The 18,464-nt window shown below is 44.4% G+C and overlaps 1 protein-coding gene across 6 annotated transcripts in view; it reads left to right on the plus strand.

Moving 5' to 3' along the window:
• Positions 1 to 18,464, plus strand: part of Znf462 (zinc finger protein 462) — a 141,205-nt gene that overhangs the window by 53,894 nt on the left and 68,847 nt on the right. For 5 of the 6 annotated variants that reach the window (XM_031377435.1, XM_031377437.1, XM_031377434.1 and 2 more), the window contains exons 2-4: positions 9,287 to 9,535; positions 10,026 to 15,643; positions 16,452 to 16,616. In XM_031377435.1, coding sequence (XP_031233295.1) covers positions 9,316 to 9,535; positions 10,026 to 15,643; positions 16,452 to 16,616 — 6,003 coding nt within the window. In that variant the 5' untranslated portion in view covers positions 9,287 to 9,315. The remainder of the gene's footprint in view (positions 1 to 9,286; positions 9,536 to 10,025; positions 15,644 to 16,451; positions 16,617 to 18,464) is intronic. The other variant, XM_031377439.1, reaches the window with a different exon arrangement.

The following is an 18,464-nucleotide window of genomic DNA, read 5'->3' on the forward strand; positions in this document are numbered from 1 at the left end:
CCCCCCCCCCCCACTAAAGCTAACAATGTGAACAAGACAGATGAACAGAGCAAGCAGAGGCCTGTTCTCAGTTGGTTCATTGGTTAAGGAAGGAAGCTGTTTGAAGGACTCTGCCCCTGGTGTGTGTTCTAGTGGGGCAGAAAAACAACAGGGAGCATGCCAGAAAGGAAGAAAATGAGAAGGGGAGAGAAACTGAGCAAGTGCGGTTGTGGGAAGAGAGTCTCACTGGGGAAGGTAGTGTGGCTAGCATTAGATGAGAATGTCAGGAAAAGAACCTCGGAAGACAGGCTTTGAGTGTAGGCCTAGATGATGGGAAGGCAACCTTGGGAAGATGATAAGAAGTAAGAACTCAATCGGCAAAGTGCCTTTTCAAATATGAGAAAGAAGTCGTGTAAAACAGGGCTTTTGTACAAAAAGGGTGGACATTGTGATCTAATCTCTTCATTTAGCAAAATGACCAAAGTTAGGGCCTCAAAAGACTTGCTCAAGGTAAAGATGGCAGGCAGTGACAACACACGGCTGTCATTCTTTGGTTTTAGTGACCTGAAGACAAATTCTTTAATTGGCTGGGCAGGCATTTCTGCAGGCTCTCTCCCTCCCTCCCTCTTTCTCTCGTTTTTTCTCTCTCTCTCTCTCTCTTTCTTTCTTTCTTTCTTTCTTCCTTCCTTCCTTCTTTCCTCTCTCTCTCTCTTTCTCTCTCTCTCTTTAACGGCTCAATAGTGAGTAACTCAGACTTACCTAAGTTCTTTGGATAGAAGTAGATTTTATCCTTTAAAGAGTTTTAGATGTGGGGCGTGGCTAAGTATCTGAGTACCTTGGTGGTTTCACAGGGCTATAAAGTCCATGCAGTTGTGTTGACAGGCAAATATTTAAGATTTCTGAGTAGTTCTTGGGGGACAGCAGTTTCTTAGAGCAGACTTACTTGGTGTAAGTATATTGAGAATTATAAGAGAGTATACATTCCTTAGCTGTCAAAAATAGTCTCCTAATGGGTGAGGGAATAACTCCACTGGTAGAGAGTGCTTCTTTGCCGGGCACAAAGTCCTGGTTTTCATAAACCAAGCATGGTGGCGCATAAGTATAATCACAGCACCGGGGAGGTCTCTAAAAAGGTCAGGTTCATTCTCAGCTATGCAGTAAGTTTAAGACTAGCCTGAGACCCTTTCGTCAAAAGAAAGAAAGAAAGAAAGAAAGGAAGAAAGGAAGAAAGAAAGAAAGGAAGGAAGGAAGGAAGGAAGGAAGGAAGAAAAAGCAAGAAAAAAAATTCCCAAACCCTAATTTTTAGGTACCCATCACTTCCTTATATAAATGCATAGTATGGTTTTTTTCAGGGAGTCTGCTAATTTGGTAAGGAAGAAAGACAGTTTACTGAAGGGATCCAGTATGGTAGAAGCCAAGAAAAGATAAACTCAACAGACACCCACATCTTATAGTGCCTTCAGAAATAAGGGCTGCCCCTTGTTTTCGGGCCTTGTAGATCCAGGTGTTTGCCTTTCCAGAGGGCATGCTATGTTGCTTAGCCTTTTTCTCTCCTACACCTCTGAGTGCCACGGATTGTCAGTGCTTAGTGTTGTCTGGTGAAAGACACCTGATTGAAAGAATAATTGTGTGATGGCCCTAACAGTAGATTCAGACCACTTCTCAGGTAAAGAGGGTAACCAGTTTGATCTTATTTATATAATTTGTTTTTATTTTATGCTTAATGGCATGTTGCTTGCATGTATGTCTGTGGGAAGGTGTCAGAAGCTCTGGAACTGGAGTTATTGTGAGTATTAAATTAATATGTTTTCAACCAACACATGATAATTGCACATATTGAGTGTGCAGTGTGATTATTCAATATGGGTAATTATTCGATTGAGGTCATTGGGATATCATTGTCTAACCTGTATCTTTGTGTGTGTGTGTGTGTGTGTGTGTATGTGTGTGTGTGAATAAATGTGTGTACATGTGAATGTGTGTACATTCAGAATCTCCCCTATTAGTTATTGGGAATTATTCAGTTAATTGTTGTAAGCTAAAGTTATTCCACAGTGCTAAATCGAAGGTCAAAAGGCATTCTTCTCTGGGCCTGAAGTTGCTCAGTCATGTTTAGCATGTATGAGAGCCTGTGTTAGATCCTCAGCACCAAAATAAAAGCATTCTCTCCATGCAACTCTATTCTACCCATCAACCAGCCCCCACCCTACTCTTCTCAGGCTCTGTCTCTTTGAGATATAAGACATTCCCACATATAAGAGAAAATGTGGTCTTTATTGTTCATGGTCCTCTGTTCCATTTGTGTCACACATGAACTTGTCCAACTTTTTGAGGAAACAGGGAGTGGACAAATCTCCCAAGAGATTAGATTGGGAGTGTAGGCCTTCCCCAGATAAAAGAAGTTCCTCAGGCAAAACTTTCTTAAATACTCCACAAGGCAGCAGCCAATTCATCATGGTTATTTTTGCATGAGAGGTAAACGTTAGGATGGTTTCTGATTCATTGGCCGGACTCTGAATGGAGAGTTAATGTCATTGTGTGTGGCTGGGTCTTAGTAGCCAGGAGTAGTTTTGGCTGTGAAGCTACATTAAATGTCAGAGGCCCGTTGGACCGATGAGCCCATGCGGAAAGAGGCTGTGCTCATTTTAGTCTTTCCTGATGGGGATGGTGGCTTTGACGGCAGGTTCTGCTTACTCTGCGTCTCAATCAACTCTGTAATGAAGACCCAGCAGCGTAGCTGCAACTTCCCTTTAATTTTACAATTTTTATAATGAGAGTCCTTGTAGTGTGGAAAGTGCCGGTAGAAACCCAGCCAGCATTTTGAAGAGTCTATAAAGGAACACAGTGATTTCCTGTCTCTGCCATTTGGGTAAGATTTGGCTCTGGAAGAGAGAAGTCAGTTCTCTCTTGTTTGAAATGCAGGGGTAAGAATGGTTTTCAAAGTTTTCAAAAAAACTTCCCTGTAAGTCCATGTCATTTCAGGGAATCCTCTGCCCTTATCACTCTTATTTATTTATTTGACACCAAAAACATTTTCCCGTTATTTTAAAGAACATGATGAGCCAGGGTCTAATTTTTTTTTTTTTTTTTTGAGAGAGAATTTTAGTGTAGGAGTAGCATCTTCATTTTGTCTCTAAGCCACATCTCAAGAAAATGGTCTGGACACGTCTCAAGAATTATCTGGTAAAATACAGGTTTGCCTCCATAGACAACGACGCCTAAAGCTAGTGAGATACCACCCAGCTTCCTCCCTTTCTTTTCTTGTCCTTTCTCTCTTTTTATCTTCTTGTTCAAATCACAGGCTTCCTTTTCTAAGGACAGGAGTGTTGGCAGACTGCCTATTGGCTAGTTGGCCTCAATTAGCCTTATATCATTGCAAAGGAATTCCTGAATTCTCTACAAGGTCTGTTGTACCTTTTTGTAGGAGACACTCACTTCCTGTGTTCATAACAGGTTACTCAGTCAGAATCACTTCTTGCATACATAGCTGACATTTTTTTAGCCACTTAAATTACATCTCTTGATGCTCATCTCATTTGAATGATGACCTCCACAGGTATTTGCTGTGAAATATTACTCTGGCATGCTTTCTAACATTGAAAACTTTATTCAGCAAAGCAATCCTAAAATCAGAGAGAACTTGGAGACTTGTATCCCTGTCTGGAGGACGGCTGGGTTATTATTACTCTACAGATTGCTTGCTTTACACTTTGTGTTCATGTACAAGGTCCTGGAGATGGATAAGACTGGTCATGTACTATAGAGGCTGCGTGTGTTGGCAGGCTTTGGTCTTCTGGCTTTTCCTGCTCCTATTTCAATTCAGTTTCATATTGTGGGGTTACCTATGTGACTGCAAATTAATCCTTTCTCTTCTGAAAAATTGTTTTTTGAAGAACAGCTGTGTCTTTCTTCTGAATTCCTTAATTATTTATCCTCCCTGATAAGTTAAACCTTTCGTTAATGTGGTGAATTGCCAAGAGCACACAGAACTGCTTAGATCATGTAGCAGACTGTATAAACATTTGATAGGACATTTGAAGACACCACATGCTGAGCCACGATCTATACTACTACCAAGTGCTGTGGGATCAATAAAGGTAGCCTGGTGTTGGAATCCTTTGTTGTTGTTTTCTTAACTAACATGAGAACAGTTAGAACAAGACTGTCCTGGGTCTTGCCCAAACTTGCACATACAGGACTCTATAAGATATCAAGTTGAATCAACAGAATTAGCTAGTTTACATATTCATGTTCTCACACACATACATATGTATGTATATGTGTGTGTATATATATATATATATATATATATATATATATATATATATATATTACATAATTAGTCTATATTTGTAGTTGCATCCTCTCACTGATAGTTCTGGAATACCACCTCATATCCCCAATTAAGCATTGTTGAGAAAGAGTCTTTAAATGGTTTTTAAATGAATAGAACTTTCACTTTGGCCATGACAAGAGCAAATGATTAATAACGATACAAAACACTCCTCTTTGCCAAGAATAACAACCCTGAATTTACAAGTTTATCAGTTAATATTTGACTTCTATGTTGTATTCTGAGGTTCTGGATTTGTTACTAGAAATAACAGCCTAATGCATCCCCTCACCTGTTGACCTCGTTGTATGAATAGCCTCTGACCTGTAAATACAAGTTTTAAGGATGGTGGTTAGGTTTTTGCTTTCTGTGTATTTCTGGTCAGACTGTTGTAACATTTATGCATTCATTCTATTACCCATCTTCTTGGATAATTCGTATTCCCACTCAAAGGAAAGTAAGAAAAGCAAGAGCAAATAGCATATGATAACTCCTTCCTGAGAATTGTGACTGAGGAGATCTGGGGAGTTCAGTGTCTTATAAATGAAAGTAGGTTTCTGGAGTGGACAGAGGAAAAGTACCTTCTGGTATATCTGGATCTAGTTCTCAAAGGCTTTAAAGGTTATAATTAGTTGCTACTTAATCACATGGCTGTGAGCCTTCACAGCTTCATTTCTGATCTGTAGTCCTGTGGTCAGAGAACAGATTAGACGGGCAGGGCCTGGGTGTTTTTGTTTGGTCACTTCCTGGAGACAGTTGGACTTTGCTCCGAGGACCACCTTCCGCTCTAGGCCATCAGGCTAGAAGAGTAGTGTTTGCCAAGCTGACCTGGACAAGGGTTGAAAGCAGCAGGCTTGTGAGGAGGCTGTGAAGCGACAAGGGCACCTCCCCTCTCCAGTGATATGTGAGCTTGCTTGCAAGGATACACAGTGAAGACCTGTTTTGATGCTTTCTCCTCCCCAGAAGGAAACCCAAGATGCAATGGGCCCTGAAGTTCCCAGCACCAGTGTGTGGGCAATAAGATGAGTGCAAATCGGTGATGAGATTGAGAACATGCAGATGTGTCCATGCTGCCCCTTTGCTCATTCCAGTTGTGTTTTCAGATATCTAGCATGGACTGTGGACACTCTCAAAGTATGTCTTTAAGACATTGCTAAACATAGACAATGGGCTTGGAAGCTGTTCCTCCAAACACTACACTTTGAACTCATAGACTTTTAAATATGAAGTGAAGAAACCCTTCATTAAGCATAGTTTGAGGAAGAGTTAGGATGGTTTAAAAGTTTCCTGTTCAGAGAACTGGTCACTTAAGGTGAAGGTTATTTTAGAGTGAAGTCTAGTTAGTTCACAACTATCATCACTGTGGTATTAGAAGTGGGGCTGTCTGAAGGAAGCATTCCTGGCCTCGAGGAGCCTGCAGATATGTCCCTGGAAGGGACAGGGAGTGGGAAGTAAGGGTGTCTACTTGCTTTATATTATTGATCTCCTGACCTTGAAAAATAACATTTCTTTTTCAGTTCAGAAACTTGCATTTCTACTCTTGATTGTGCTGATTCTGTAAGTAAGAAAAAGGTTGTTAATCTCATAATCATGGGTGTTATTAAATGAGGTAAATAAGAGAACAAGGTTTTTTACTTTAAATCATAATCTTACGGCAGACACTCTCTAGGTTAGCCTCTTACAACTGTTGCTCTTCTGTGTCAGAGAAGCTGTCAAACATACAGGCTTTAACACCTCATCTTTTTCTTTCCCCTGTGTTTTTGGCTTCTTGGAGGATTACACACTGCTCCAGAAACACTTTCTGATTGACAGATGAGGCGGTCACCCTTAGGTCCAGTTTGCTTATTGGTGATCGTTTCTACTCCTATTTCCCTGCTCTTGCTTTTCGCCTGTGTGTACTTCTATGGTCTCATAAATATATCAAGTTTCCTGGATCATTTGGGCCATGCCAGCAATTTCTGTTTTCTTCCGTCAGCATCTTCAGGAGAGCCGTGTACACAAAGACAAAATGGCTTTCAAAGTAGGCTACATTCCCATTTCAGTATTGGTGCAGACATGAAATTGAAGGCCACTCAGCTCTACCTGCTGCTGGTTGAATCAGCTGCCTGGAGATTAACCTCTTCTAAGGCTCTGAGCTATTTTTGAGGTCAAGACTGCAACAACATTAAAGCTAGAACCCATTAGAAAATCACTTTCATCATCTCTCCTTTTTCCAAATCAGTGGCTCTTTTTTCCCCCTCCTTCTGATCTCATAACCCTTTAATCTCCTTTGTAGCAGAACAAGGAGACTGTTAGTGTTTGCATCCGATGAGGTTAGCATCCTTCATAGATAACATTTTCAGAAGACACCAAGATATTAGAGAAGTGTATGGAGAGATGAACTTCATCTGCAGGTGGACTGCCTCAGTGCTCAAGGTGCCCTGCTCTCCTTGTGCAAGCAGGGCCATTTTTGTGAATGTTTTGTGCAAACCAGGCTCAAAAGTCTCCAAAAGAGACACAGCAGAAAGCCTTTTGTTGCATTATTTCTAAAGGCTTGAGGTTTTGAAGGGAAGGGATTTTGTTTTCCTCTGAGCTACACAATGGAGCTTTCACAGAACCTCTTTTAAAAGGAATAGCTACAGCCTTTGTGTTGAAGGGTGTGTCTTTTGGCAGGGTCTGCTGATGCAGACAGACTGGCTGGTGATTAACAAAGGTCATTAGACTTTGGAATCTGGCTAGCAGCCTCAGATGGTATGTCTTCTGTGTGTAGAAGGACGACTCCCAAGAAACCAAGGCATTCTGGAGGTCCCCTCTCCAGGACACCCCCAAATCCTGCTGCAGAACAGGATCTGGTCCAGGGATGTCCTGATCTAACCAGTGTTCTGCTGGGACTAACGAACCAGCCTATCAATCATGGAATAAAAGAACCTTTGGAGATCTTTGGTGAATGACATTTGAGGAGGAGAAAGGTGCTGCTTTTTGAGGAGAAATGAAAACAGTTAATTCTTTGTTGGGAAGAGAAGAGCTTAGGAGGAGCCCAGCCTGCCCTTGTAGCGTTCACTTGTGATTGTCAGCCTAGCAGAATCCAAGCGAAGCCATGTTGTGCACGGAGGAGAGGCTCTGAGCTAAAATGGCTGCTCCTACAGCTCAGAGGACTAGGGCAGCTTAGTGAGTCTTAGAGCTTCAGTGACGCAGGAGCTCCTATCTCCTGAAAGTGTGATAAACACATTCAGCAGAGCTGTGGCTTGCTTGGCTGAGATGAAAGGACTAAGCTTGGGGGATGGGGAGTGCGCACTGGATGATCTGCTTTTTTTCTGTGAAGTGCTCTAAATGCAGGAGTTGTCTGCACCATGGAAAAATTTGTTTTCAGGTCTAATGGACTGTGCGAAAGGAGAAGTGGGGTGGGGCTCAGTGACTGCTGTAATTTGATCCAGAGCTGATATCAACCTCTTCCACACAATTTGGGCTGGTGCTCAGACATAAAAAGCTTGTGTATCTGGAATATTGAGACTTAGTTAGCTGAAAGGACTCTAGTGTCCAGTTCAGTGTTTATTGAAATAGGATAAATTGTTGGGTGAACCAAGAGGAGGTAAAATATCTTTGTGTCTCACTCTGCAAAGCTCTGTCCAGAGCTGGCCTTGGCCAGAACTTATTTTAGCAGGCTACGGGGCAGGAACATTCTTTCATAGAAAATCCTCATGCCATGGCTTCTTGCACCCCACAGACACATCATTACTGGACTTTGTTCCTCCAGCAGAAATTACATATCTTTTATAAGAGAGGCATAGAAAACTGCATCATAAAAAAAGATCTGGCTGCAAACTTAATTCTTAAGACATTTGGTTCTAGATTACAGTGACTTAGTAGGGTTTGTGATGTACTCTATGAAGTAACTTATTCATTCAGATAATAACTGGGTATCTCCTTGCAGGATATAGACTAAGCTAGGAAGGACTACACCTTCCCAATAGGCTGGTCACTTTGTGGTGAGACTGCCTTGAGCTAGCATGGAACTTCCTGTAGATTTCAGCCGCACAGTGAATTACAGAATAAAATGAGCTCTGCCCTGCTCTGTTCCACACTAGGCTCACGGGTTGATTTTTGCCGTTGTTGTTTTATATTCAAGTCTAAATTTCATGTTTATAAAAATGAAAAGGATGGAAAGGGAAAGCTCTGTCTGACTCAGTAGCCCTTCTTTAGAACTACTAGGTTCTGTGGTCTTAATGTAAATGGATGAGCCACAGTACAATCTTAAACCAGAAACTGAATTGTCATCTAAAGTTGGTTGCTTGGAAATCTCATGAGAAATATTTTATGACCTAATTAGACTAGAGAAGCTGTTAAGTTTTAATTGGTAGGTAGTAAAAGAGCAAATAACCACTCACTTCATTGAGGAGGGGGAGGAGTAACTACACTATTTGGGAAAAGGAAAATGTGAACCTTAGTATCAATAAAGATATTAAAATAATAAAAGCAATACCAAAAACCACAGCCATTTCCAGGAGTCAATTCTGTTCTACTATTTGGTGTTAAAACACTAATGTAATAATACGGAAATAGAGAAAAGAAATTGAAATTTCCTTGCCCTTCAATGAGGATGGATGTCTTCTTTCCTACTAAGAAGCCTCTAGTTCAAAAAGAAAAAGTCTAAGGAGAAATCAGAATCGAGATTAAGTTATCTAGAATTCTGAATGTGGTGGAGAAACTCAAAAACTGTACCAACTTTTGAAGTATGAATGTTTCCTTGACAGATGGCATTTGAAGATCCATCAAAGCAGAAAACATTTATCTGAGTTTTCTTTCCTTTGAAGTTACGAAGCCAAGGACTTTGTCTCTATTATGTCTGATTGCCTCTCTTTGGCCAGTGTTCGAGTTGGCCAAGAGGAGCAGGAGAAAGGCAATGATGCTGAAGTTCATCCCATGAGTGGATCTGTAGCTTCTTTGGGTTTGTGGTGAGTGTGTCTTCATGATGCTTTGTTCTGACCTCTGTCTCAGGTTCCTGATGTGAGAGGGTAGCCCCGATCATGGAGGTGCTTCAGTGCGATGGCTGTGACTTCCGAGCCCCATCTTATGAAGATCTCAAGGCCCACATCCAGGATGTCCATACGGCGTTCTTACAGCCGACTGATGTTGCTGAGGACAATGATGATGAGCCACTATCTGGGACCATGAATGCTAGTAATCAGACAGAGGTGGAGTTCTCTTCTATAAAGGATGAGTTTGTGATTGCAGAGGATTTATCAGGTAACTCTACACCAAACTCACATGTCTGAGAAAGCTTGTCATTATTATTGTTGTTGCTATTTATTATTATTATTATTATTATTATTATTATTAACTAGTCACCATAGGTCTTACATGTGGCTTCTGAACTTCCTTACCCTGAAAGGCATTTTTGCTACTTAGGTGTCACTTTTCTCTTAGTTATCTTAGGTTATTGTCCTTTTAGTGGCCCTGTGTATTCCTCTCTAATGTTGAAAGCAAAGTGCTCGGAAAGTTCTAGAATAAATCTTACAGTTCACGAAACTTGTCTTTATTCTATATACAAAGCTATCTATGATATCTTCATCATTAACCCTCTGTGGGTAGCCTTCAGTGCATCTTGAATCATCGTGCCTGTTGAATGTGATGCTTATTCAAGAATAACTGAAATGGTGCTGTTTTGTGTGTTTGAATTTCATAATCTCTTTCTCTTTACTTTTCTCATTTCAATCTTCTTAAATATTCTCTGTAGGTCAAAGTGCAGCTGCATTGGGGAGCGGAAGTTACTATGGCCACAGTCCAGGATATTACGGTCAGCATATTACCCCTAATCCCAAACCAACCAACAAATTTTTCCAGTGCAAGTTCTGCGTACGCTACTTCAGGTCAAAAAATCTCCTCATAGAACATACTAGGAAGGTCCATGGAGCTCAAGCTGAAGAGAGTCCCACAGGACCTCCTGTCCCAGGATCCTTAAATTATAATATCATGATGCACGAAGGATTCGGAAAGGTCTTTTCTTGCCAGTTTTGCACATACAAATCACCTCGGAGGGCACGGATAATTAAGCATCAGAAGATGTACCACAAAAACAGTCTGAAGGAGTCCACAGCACCACCACCTGCTCCACTGTCCACTGCTCCACTGTCAGACCCTGTGGTCCCACCTGTGTCCTTGCAGGACCCCTGCAAGGAACTGCCAGCAGAGGTTGTTGAGCGGAGCATCTTAGAATCCATGGTCAAGCCTTTGACCAAGTCTCGAGGCAACTTTTGTTGTGAGTGGTGCAGCTACCAGACCCCCCGCCGAGAACGCTGGTGTGATCACATGATGAAGAAACACCGCAGTATGGTCAAGATCCTCTCTAGCATCAGGCAGCAAGAAGGGACTAACGTATCTGAAGTGCAGAATAATAATGAACCCAGCCCCACATCCAACTCCACCTACCTGTCCATGAATGCTGCAAGCCGGGAGATGCCCAACACTAATGTCTCCAATTTCAGGGGCTCCATGGGCAACTCCATCATGAGACCTAATTCTTCAACTTCCAAGTTTTCTTCTATGTCTTACCCTCAGATGAAGCCGAAGTCACCTCATAATTCTGGCCTTGTGAACTTGACGGAGAGGTCCCGTTATGGAATGTCTGACATGACCAATTCATCCGCTGACCTGGACACTAACAGCATGCTGAATGACTCTAGCTCTGATGAAGACTTAAATGAGGTAGACAGTGAGAATGGTTTAAGCGTTATGGATCACCAGGCGTCAGGATTGTCTGCAGAGCAGCTGATGGGCTCTGATGGCAACAAACTGTTAGAGACCAAGGGGATTCCATTTCGAAGGTTCATGAATAGGTTTCAGTGTCCCTTTTGTCCTTTCCTCACCATGCACCGTCGCAGCATTTCTCGTCACATAGAAAATATCCACTTATCTGGAAAGACAGCTGTCTACAAATGTGATGAGTGTCCGTTTACTTGTAAGAGCTCATTAAAACTCGGGGCTCATAAACAGTGTCACACGGGTACGTCGGATTGGGATACTGTGAATTCTCAAAGTGAAAGCCTGTCTTCCTCGTTGAATGAAGGAATGGTATCTTACGAGAACTCCAGCATCAATGGTAGAAAGTCAGGAGTCATGTTGGACCCCTTGCAGCAGCAGCAGCCACCACAGCCACCTCCACCACTACCGCCGCCTCCGCCATCATCACAGCCACTGCAGCAGCCTCCACCGCCTCAGCTGCAGTCACCACACCAGGTGCCACCTCAGCCACAGCCAGCACCAACACAGCAGCCACAGCCACCCACACAGGTCCCACCTTTGCACCCTTACAAGTGCACCATGTGTAGTTATTCCACCATGACTCTGAAAGGGCTAAGAGTCCATCAGCAGCACAAACATTCATTCTGCGACAACTTGCCAAAATTCGAGGGGCAGCCCTCGAGCCTACCACTGGAAAATGAGACAGATAGCCACCCCTCTTCCAGCAACACTGTGAAGAAAAGTCAGACCTCAATTCTTGGATTGTCTTCCAAGAATAACTTTGTAGCTAAGGCCTCTAGGAAGCTTGCTAATGACTTTCCTCTTGATTTATCACCTGTGAAGAAGAGAACAAGGATTGACGAGATAGCCAGCAATTTGCAGAGCAAAATCAACCAGACCAAACTGCAGGAAGATGCAATCATCAATGTCGAGGACGATGAGGAGGAAGAGGATGACAACGAAGTAGAGATCGAGGTTGAACTGGACAGGGAAGAGGAGCCAACAGATCCCATCATGGAGGTTCCCACATCCTTTTCAGCCCAACAGATTTGGGCCAGAGACGCCAGTGAGTCCCAGAAGGAGCCCAACTACAGAAGTATCACCCATGATTACACTGCCACCAATGGGGCCGAGATTGAACTCACACTTTCTGAAGATGAAGAGGATTACTATGGCTCTTCAACAAGCATGAAAGATCATCAAGTGTCCAATGCGGCTCTGCTGAACACCCAGCCCCCTATCTATGGGACGGAACACAGTAATGAAAATACTGATTTTGGTGACTCTGGAAGGCTTTATTATTGTAAACACTGTGACTTTAATAATAAATCTGCCCGGAGTGTTAGCACCCACTACCAGCGAATGCACCCATACATTAAGTTCAGCTTTAGGTATATCTTGGACCCCAATGATCACAGCGCAGTGTATAGGTGCCTGGAATGCTATATTGACTACACCAACTTTGAAGACCTCCAACAGCACTACGGTGAACACCACCCCGAGGCCATGAATGTACTCAACTTTGACCATTCGGACCTGATCTACCGATGTCGGTTTTGTTCCTATACGAGCCCGAATGTCAGAAGCCTGATGCCACATTACCAAAGAATGCATCCCACGGTGAAAATCAACAATGCTATGATCTTTTCGAGCTATGTTGTAGAGCAGCAGGAAGGGCTGAGTGCTGAGTCCCAGACCCTGCGGGAGATTTTGAATTCAGCTCCCAAGAGCATGGCGACGTCCACGCCTGTGGCTCGTGGTGGTGGTATGCCAGCTACGTTTAACAAAAACACTCCTCCCAAGACTTTTACTCCAGAATGTGAAAACCAGAAGGACCCTTCGGTGAACACCGTGGTCGTTTACGATTGTGACGTTTGCTCGTTTGCGAGCCCCAACATGCACTCTGTCTTGGTTCACTATCAGAAGAAACACCCTGAAGAAAAGGCCTCGTACTTTAGGATCCAGAAAACCATGCGCATGGTGTCTGTGGACAGAGGCTCTGCCCTTTCCCAATTATCATTTGAGGTGGGTGCTCCAATGTCTCCCAAAATGTCCAACATAGGTTCCCCACCCCCCCCACAGCCCCCGCCACCAGACCTCAGTATTGAGCTTTACTACTGCAAACACTGCTCCTACAGCAATCGGTCAGTTGTGGGGGTGCTTGTTCACTACCAGAAAAGACACCCAGAAATAAAGGTCACTGCCAAATATATCAGACAGGCTCCTCCCACAGCTGCTATGATGAGAGGGGCTGAAGGGCTCCAAGATTCCCCTCGGCCTCCTGCCCCCATGCAGCTGAACCGGAGCAGTTCTGAGAGAGATTGCCCTCCTGTGGAGACTGAGATGTTCTTTTGCCAGCACTGTGATTATGGGAACCGGACGGTCAAAGGCGTCCTCATTCATTATCAGAAGAAGCACCGAGACTTCAAGGCCAATGCCGATGTGATCAGGCAGCACACAGCCACCATCAGAAGCCTCTGTGACCGGAACCAGAAGCCTGCTGGTTGTGTGCTTCTCCCTGCTTCCGGTATGGAACGGGACAAAACGAAACTTCGAGCGCTCAAATGTAGGCAGTGCTCATATACCTCCCCCTATTTCTATGCACTGAGGAAGCATATCAAGAAAGACCACCCTGCCCTGAAGGCCACAGTCACGTCCATCATGCGGTGGGCATTTCTAGATGGCTTGATAGAAGCTGGCTACCACTGCGAGTGGTGTATCTACTCCCACATGGAACCCAGTGGTTTGCTCCTGCATTATCAAAGGAGGCACCCTGAGCATTATGTAGATTACACTTATATGGCCACCAAACTCTGGGCTGGGCCAGACCCATCCTCTCCCACTCTTACCATGTCAGCTGAAGCCAAAACATACAGATGCAGGGACTGTGTTTTTGAAGCGGTCTCCATCTGGGACATCACCAATCATTACCAAGCGTTCCACCCCTGGGCCATGAATGGTGATGAATCTGTGTTGCTGGATATCATCAAGGAGAAAGATGGTGTAGACAAGGCCCTCCTTGCACCTGAAGAGTTGATAGGCCCTGTGAATTGTGAAAACAGTATGCCCAACCCCCTTCCCGAGCAGGAAGCTGAGTGCCCAGAGGATGCAAGACTTTCCCCAGAGAAAAGCATTCATCTGACTTCAGCTAACCCTGCTATATCTTCCACCCCATACCAGTGTACAGTGTGCCAGTCTGAGTACAACAACCTGCACGGCCTCCTCACCCATTACGGGAAAAAGCATCCTGGTATGAAGGTGAAGGCTGCTGACTTCGCCCAGGATATCGACATCAACCCGGGCGCCGTCTACAAATGCAGGCATTGTCCGTACATCAACACTCGCATCCATGGCGTCCTGACCCACTACCAGAAGCGACACCCGGCCATCAAGGTAACCGCTGAGGACTTTGTGCATGATGTGGAACAGTCAGCTGACATATCCCAGAATGACGTGGAGGAGACCAGTAGGATTTTCAAACAAGGGTATGGTGCCTACCGTTGCAAGCTGTGTCCGTATACACATGGCACGCTGGAGAAACTCAAAATTCACTATGAGAAGTACCACAACCAGCCTGAGTTCGATGTCTTTTCCCCCTCTCCCCCGAAGCTGCCAGTGTCCCTTGAACCTGAGATAACCACTGAAGTGAGCCCCTCCCAGGTCTCCGTGACAGAGGAGGAGGTGGGAGAGGATCCTATGTCCACTGCTCACTTCTCTACCTCGCATCTGGTCTCCCACACTGTGTTCCGGTGCCAGCTCTGCAAGTACTTCTGTTCCACTAGGAAGGGCATTGCCAGGCACTACCGGATCAAGCACAATAATGTCCGTGCCCAGCCCGAGGGCAAAAATAATCTCTTCAAGTGTGCCCTGTGTGCCTACACCAACCCCATCCGCAAGGGACTGGCAGCCCACTACCAGAAGCGTCACGACATTGATGCATATTACACCCACTGCCTTGCAGCCTCCAGGACCATCAGTGACAAGCCCAACAAGGTGATCATCCCATCCCCACCCAAAGATGACTCTCCTCAGCTGAGTGAGGAACTACGGCGGGCTGTTGAGAAGAAAAAGTGTTCCTTATGTTCCTTCCAGTCCTTCAGCAAGAAAGGCATTGTGTCCCATTATATGAAGCGCCACCCGGGGGTGTTCCCAAAGAAGCAGCATGCCAGCAAGTTGGGGGGCTACTTCACAGCAGTCTATGCAGATGAACATGAGAAACCCCCACTGATGGAAGAAGAGGAGAGAAGCAGCTTTGAGAGGGCCGAGGTGGAAGGTGAAGCTCAAGACATTGAGTGGCTTCCGTTCCGCTGCATCAAATGCTTCAAGCTGTCCTTCAGCACAGCAGAGTTGCTGTGCATGCATTACACAGACCACCACAGCAGGGACTTAAAGAGGGACTTCGTCATCCTAGGCAGCGGCCCCCGCTTCCAGAACTCCACCTTCCAGTGCAAGCACTGTGATAGCAAATTGCAAAGCATAGCCGAGCTGACCTCACACTTGAACATTCACAATGAGGAATTCCAGAAGCGTGCCAAACGCCAGGAGAGGAGGAAACAGCTTTTGAGCAAGCAGAAATATGCAGATGGTGCTTTTGCAGATTTCAAACAAGAGAGGGTAAGGATATGTTTTGATTTCCCTTCCCCCAGGAGGCCTCTCATCACTGGTGCCCACATGCACTTCGTTGCCAGCCAAACTGCTGCAGGCTTCCTAGTGACTTAGCTTGCCAGAGAGCTCAATAAGTCAATTAAACATTTCGAGCTTGATTATTCCCCATTCTATGCTCACCCCACTCCATGGTCCTGTCCTCCTCCCCTTCTCCCTCTGACTCCTCCGATGGCTCCCAGGGGAGGTTTGGGGTGGTTTCTATGGATATCTTCCTGCTAAGTAGTGTTTTCTGAAGCCTAGTTTTTTTTTTTAAAAAAAAAAAAAAAAAAAAGACAGTGGTTGCTTTTCCTAAGGCAGTTGAGGGCTATCTCTTGGTACCCTTAGCCCTTCTCAGCCATGACATGGTCTTCGGTGTTTGCTTCAGGAACTTAACATCTCAAGGGATAGGTTTTCTCTCTCTCTCTCTCTCTCTCTCTCTCTCTCTCTCTCTCCTTCTTAAATCAAGAAGTTCATTAAGGGAATAGCTGTTGCAACATGTCACCTGCACAATCAACACTGGTTGGAAAGCCAGAAAGCTTAGTAACCATGACTATGGGCTTCTACACAGAAATCTCTCCTCACTAGCTGGAACCTAGGTGGATTCCAGAGACGGCGACTAGTAGGCAATGTGCCATGACTGATGAAGTTTATATATATAATGACACACTTTAACCTTCTAATCCTCTTTAAAATACAGTATCCAGTAATCTGTAAGAGTAAAATGCCTGCCTTTGAGGGAGGGCGTGCTGTACTGATGGCTACCACTGTATTTTACCAGCCTTTTGGTCACTTAGAAGAGGTGCCAAAGATCAAGGAGAGGAAAGTGGTGGGCTACAAGTGTAAATTCTGCGTGGAAGTTCATCCAACACTTCGGGCCATCTGTAACCACCTCCGGAAACACGTCCAGTATGGCAGCGTCCCAGCTGTGTCAGCTGCTGTGAAGGTGAGAAAGGGAAGGTGTGGGTACCTGGGGTGTGTGTGTGTGTATGTGTGTGTGTGTGTACATGCACATACATCTGAGTTATTTATTAACCCATTGCTTGAAGCAGCCTGGCAGAGTGTGGCTAGGGATGCGGGCATTTGTGAGTTATGCTTGGCTTGCCTTGGCTTGTTTTGATTTCTTTGCAGGTTGGACCTTCCACATCATTTCGTTCAGGGAAAGGTTTGATCTAGTTTCTGATTCTGAGGGACAGTCTGGTGGAGAAAGATGGCCCCACATTCTCATCTAGGAGTCTTGGGGTCACATTATTTCATGCTGATTGTCTCTAGGTCATCATTCTGAGCTGTCAGAGCTTATGGGAGGAATTAAGTGGGCTCTGTTCCCATCATCTGGACCCCTCCTGCCTCACTCTTACTGCTATGTGCCTGAGTATGGGACAGTCCAGGAGAATCTGCGTTTTGCTTCTTTCTAGGTTCTTTGAGGTGTGCAAGGGGCATTGATCGAATATAAAACAAAGAGGCTTTGAGACCTGGTTTGCCTGCCGCACCTCTCTTTCCACGTGATGCTGCCAGCATCGTCCTTCTTTCCCCTCACCTTTGCTAGATTACCTGTTTTGAATTCCATAATACAAATAGCAGCTACTGTTTCAATAGACAAGTCTCCATTCCTACCTTCTAGAAAGCACTTACCACTTCTGAACACAGAAATTAATTCAGGCTTCTGCCCTTTCCATCTAGATATTGGAATATATTTTTATATTTGCTCTTTCTTGACCTTTGTATCCTGTTTACTCTGAAGGTAAAGCATATCTTTTCTTGAACACTAAACCACCTTGTCTTTGAGAACACTGTTAACCCAGGGACAGAGGCGAAAGCTTCTACACTGAACTGGAGTGAGTCCCACGCTTGCTTCCTAGACTCACACAAGAGAAAAATCAGTATTCCAAGAAACTACTTCAAAAACTGATGGCTTAGCTGGGCAGTGGTGGTGCACACCTTTAACTCCAGCACTTGGGAGGCAGAGGCAGGAGGATTTCTGAGTTCGAGGCCAGTCTGGTCAAAATGAGTTCAAAATGAGTTCCAGGACAGCCAGGGCTATACAGAGAAACCCTGTCTCAAAAAACAAAACAACAACAACAACAAGAACCTGATGGCTTAAAAGTCAAACTGCTCCTTAATTTTTGGAATTAACCACATAGTAAAATTCATTTGAAGGTGGCATTTCTATCTGCAAGATAGAGGCAGGGAACTGTTGAGCTTCCCTGTCAAATGGTCCGAGGTTCTTAGACAGCCAATATCTTAATTACTGTTCTATTGTTAAGAAGAGACACTATGACCAAGGCAATACCATGATGAAGAAAACATTCAATTTGGGAGCTTGGTTACAGTGTCAGAGGGTTAGTCCATTATCATCAGGGTGGGTATGGGGAGTGTGGTGAGGCACTGGCATAGTACAGAAGAAGTAGCTGAGAGCTTTACATCCTGATTCATAGGCACAGGCAGAGAAAGAGAGAGACATTGGGCCTGACATGGGCTTTTGAAATATCAAAGTCCATCCCTAGAGACACACTTTCTCTAACACAGACACACCTCCTAATCCTTCCCAAACAGTTCTTAGTCCCAAACAGGGAGCAAGCATGCAAATATATGAACCTATGGAGGCCATTCAAACCACCACAGCTATGCTATGCTCTTTTTGTTCCCTTCTTTTCTCATGTCTCCCCACCCCTCCCTTCTCCCTTTCTCTCCCTCTCTCTTCAGCTCCTCTCCTTTCTTCTCTCAGAGTCAAAATCTTAATCCAACTTTATTTTGGAATTGATGAGATCACAGTTTAAATTTTCTTTGAGTCTGC

The sequence above is a fragment of the Mastomys coucha genome, unplaced genomic scaffold (genome assembly GCF_008632895.1).
Source record: "Mastomys coucha isolate ucsf_1 unplaced genomic scaffold, UCSF_Mcou_1 pScaffold18, whole genome shotgun sequence".
Lineage (NCBI taxonomy): Eukaryota > Metazoa > Chordata > Mammalia > Rodentia > Muridae > Mastomys > Mastomys coucha.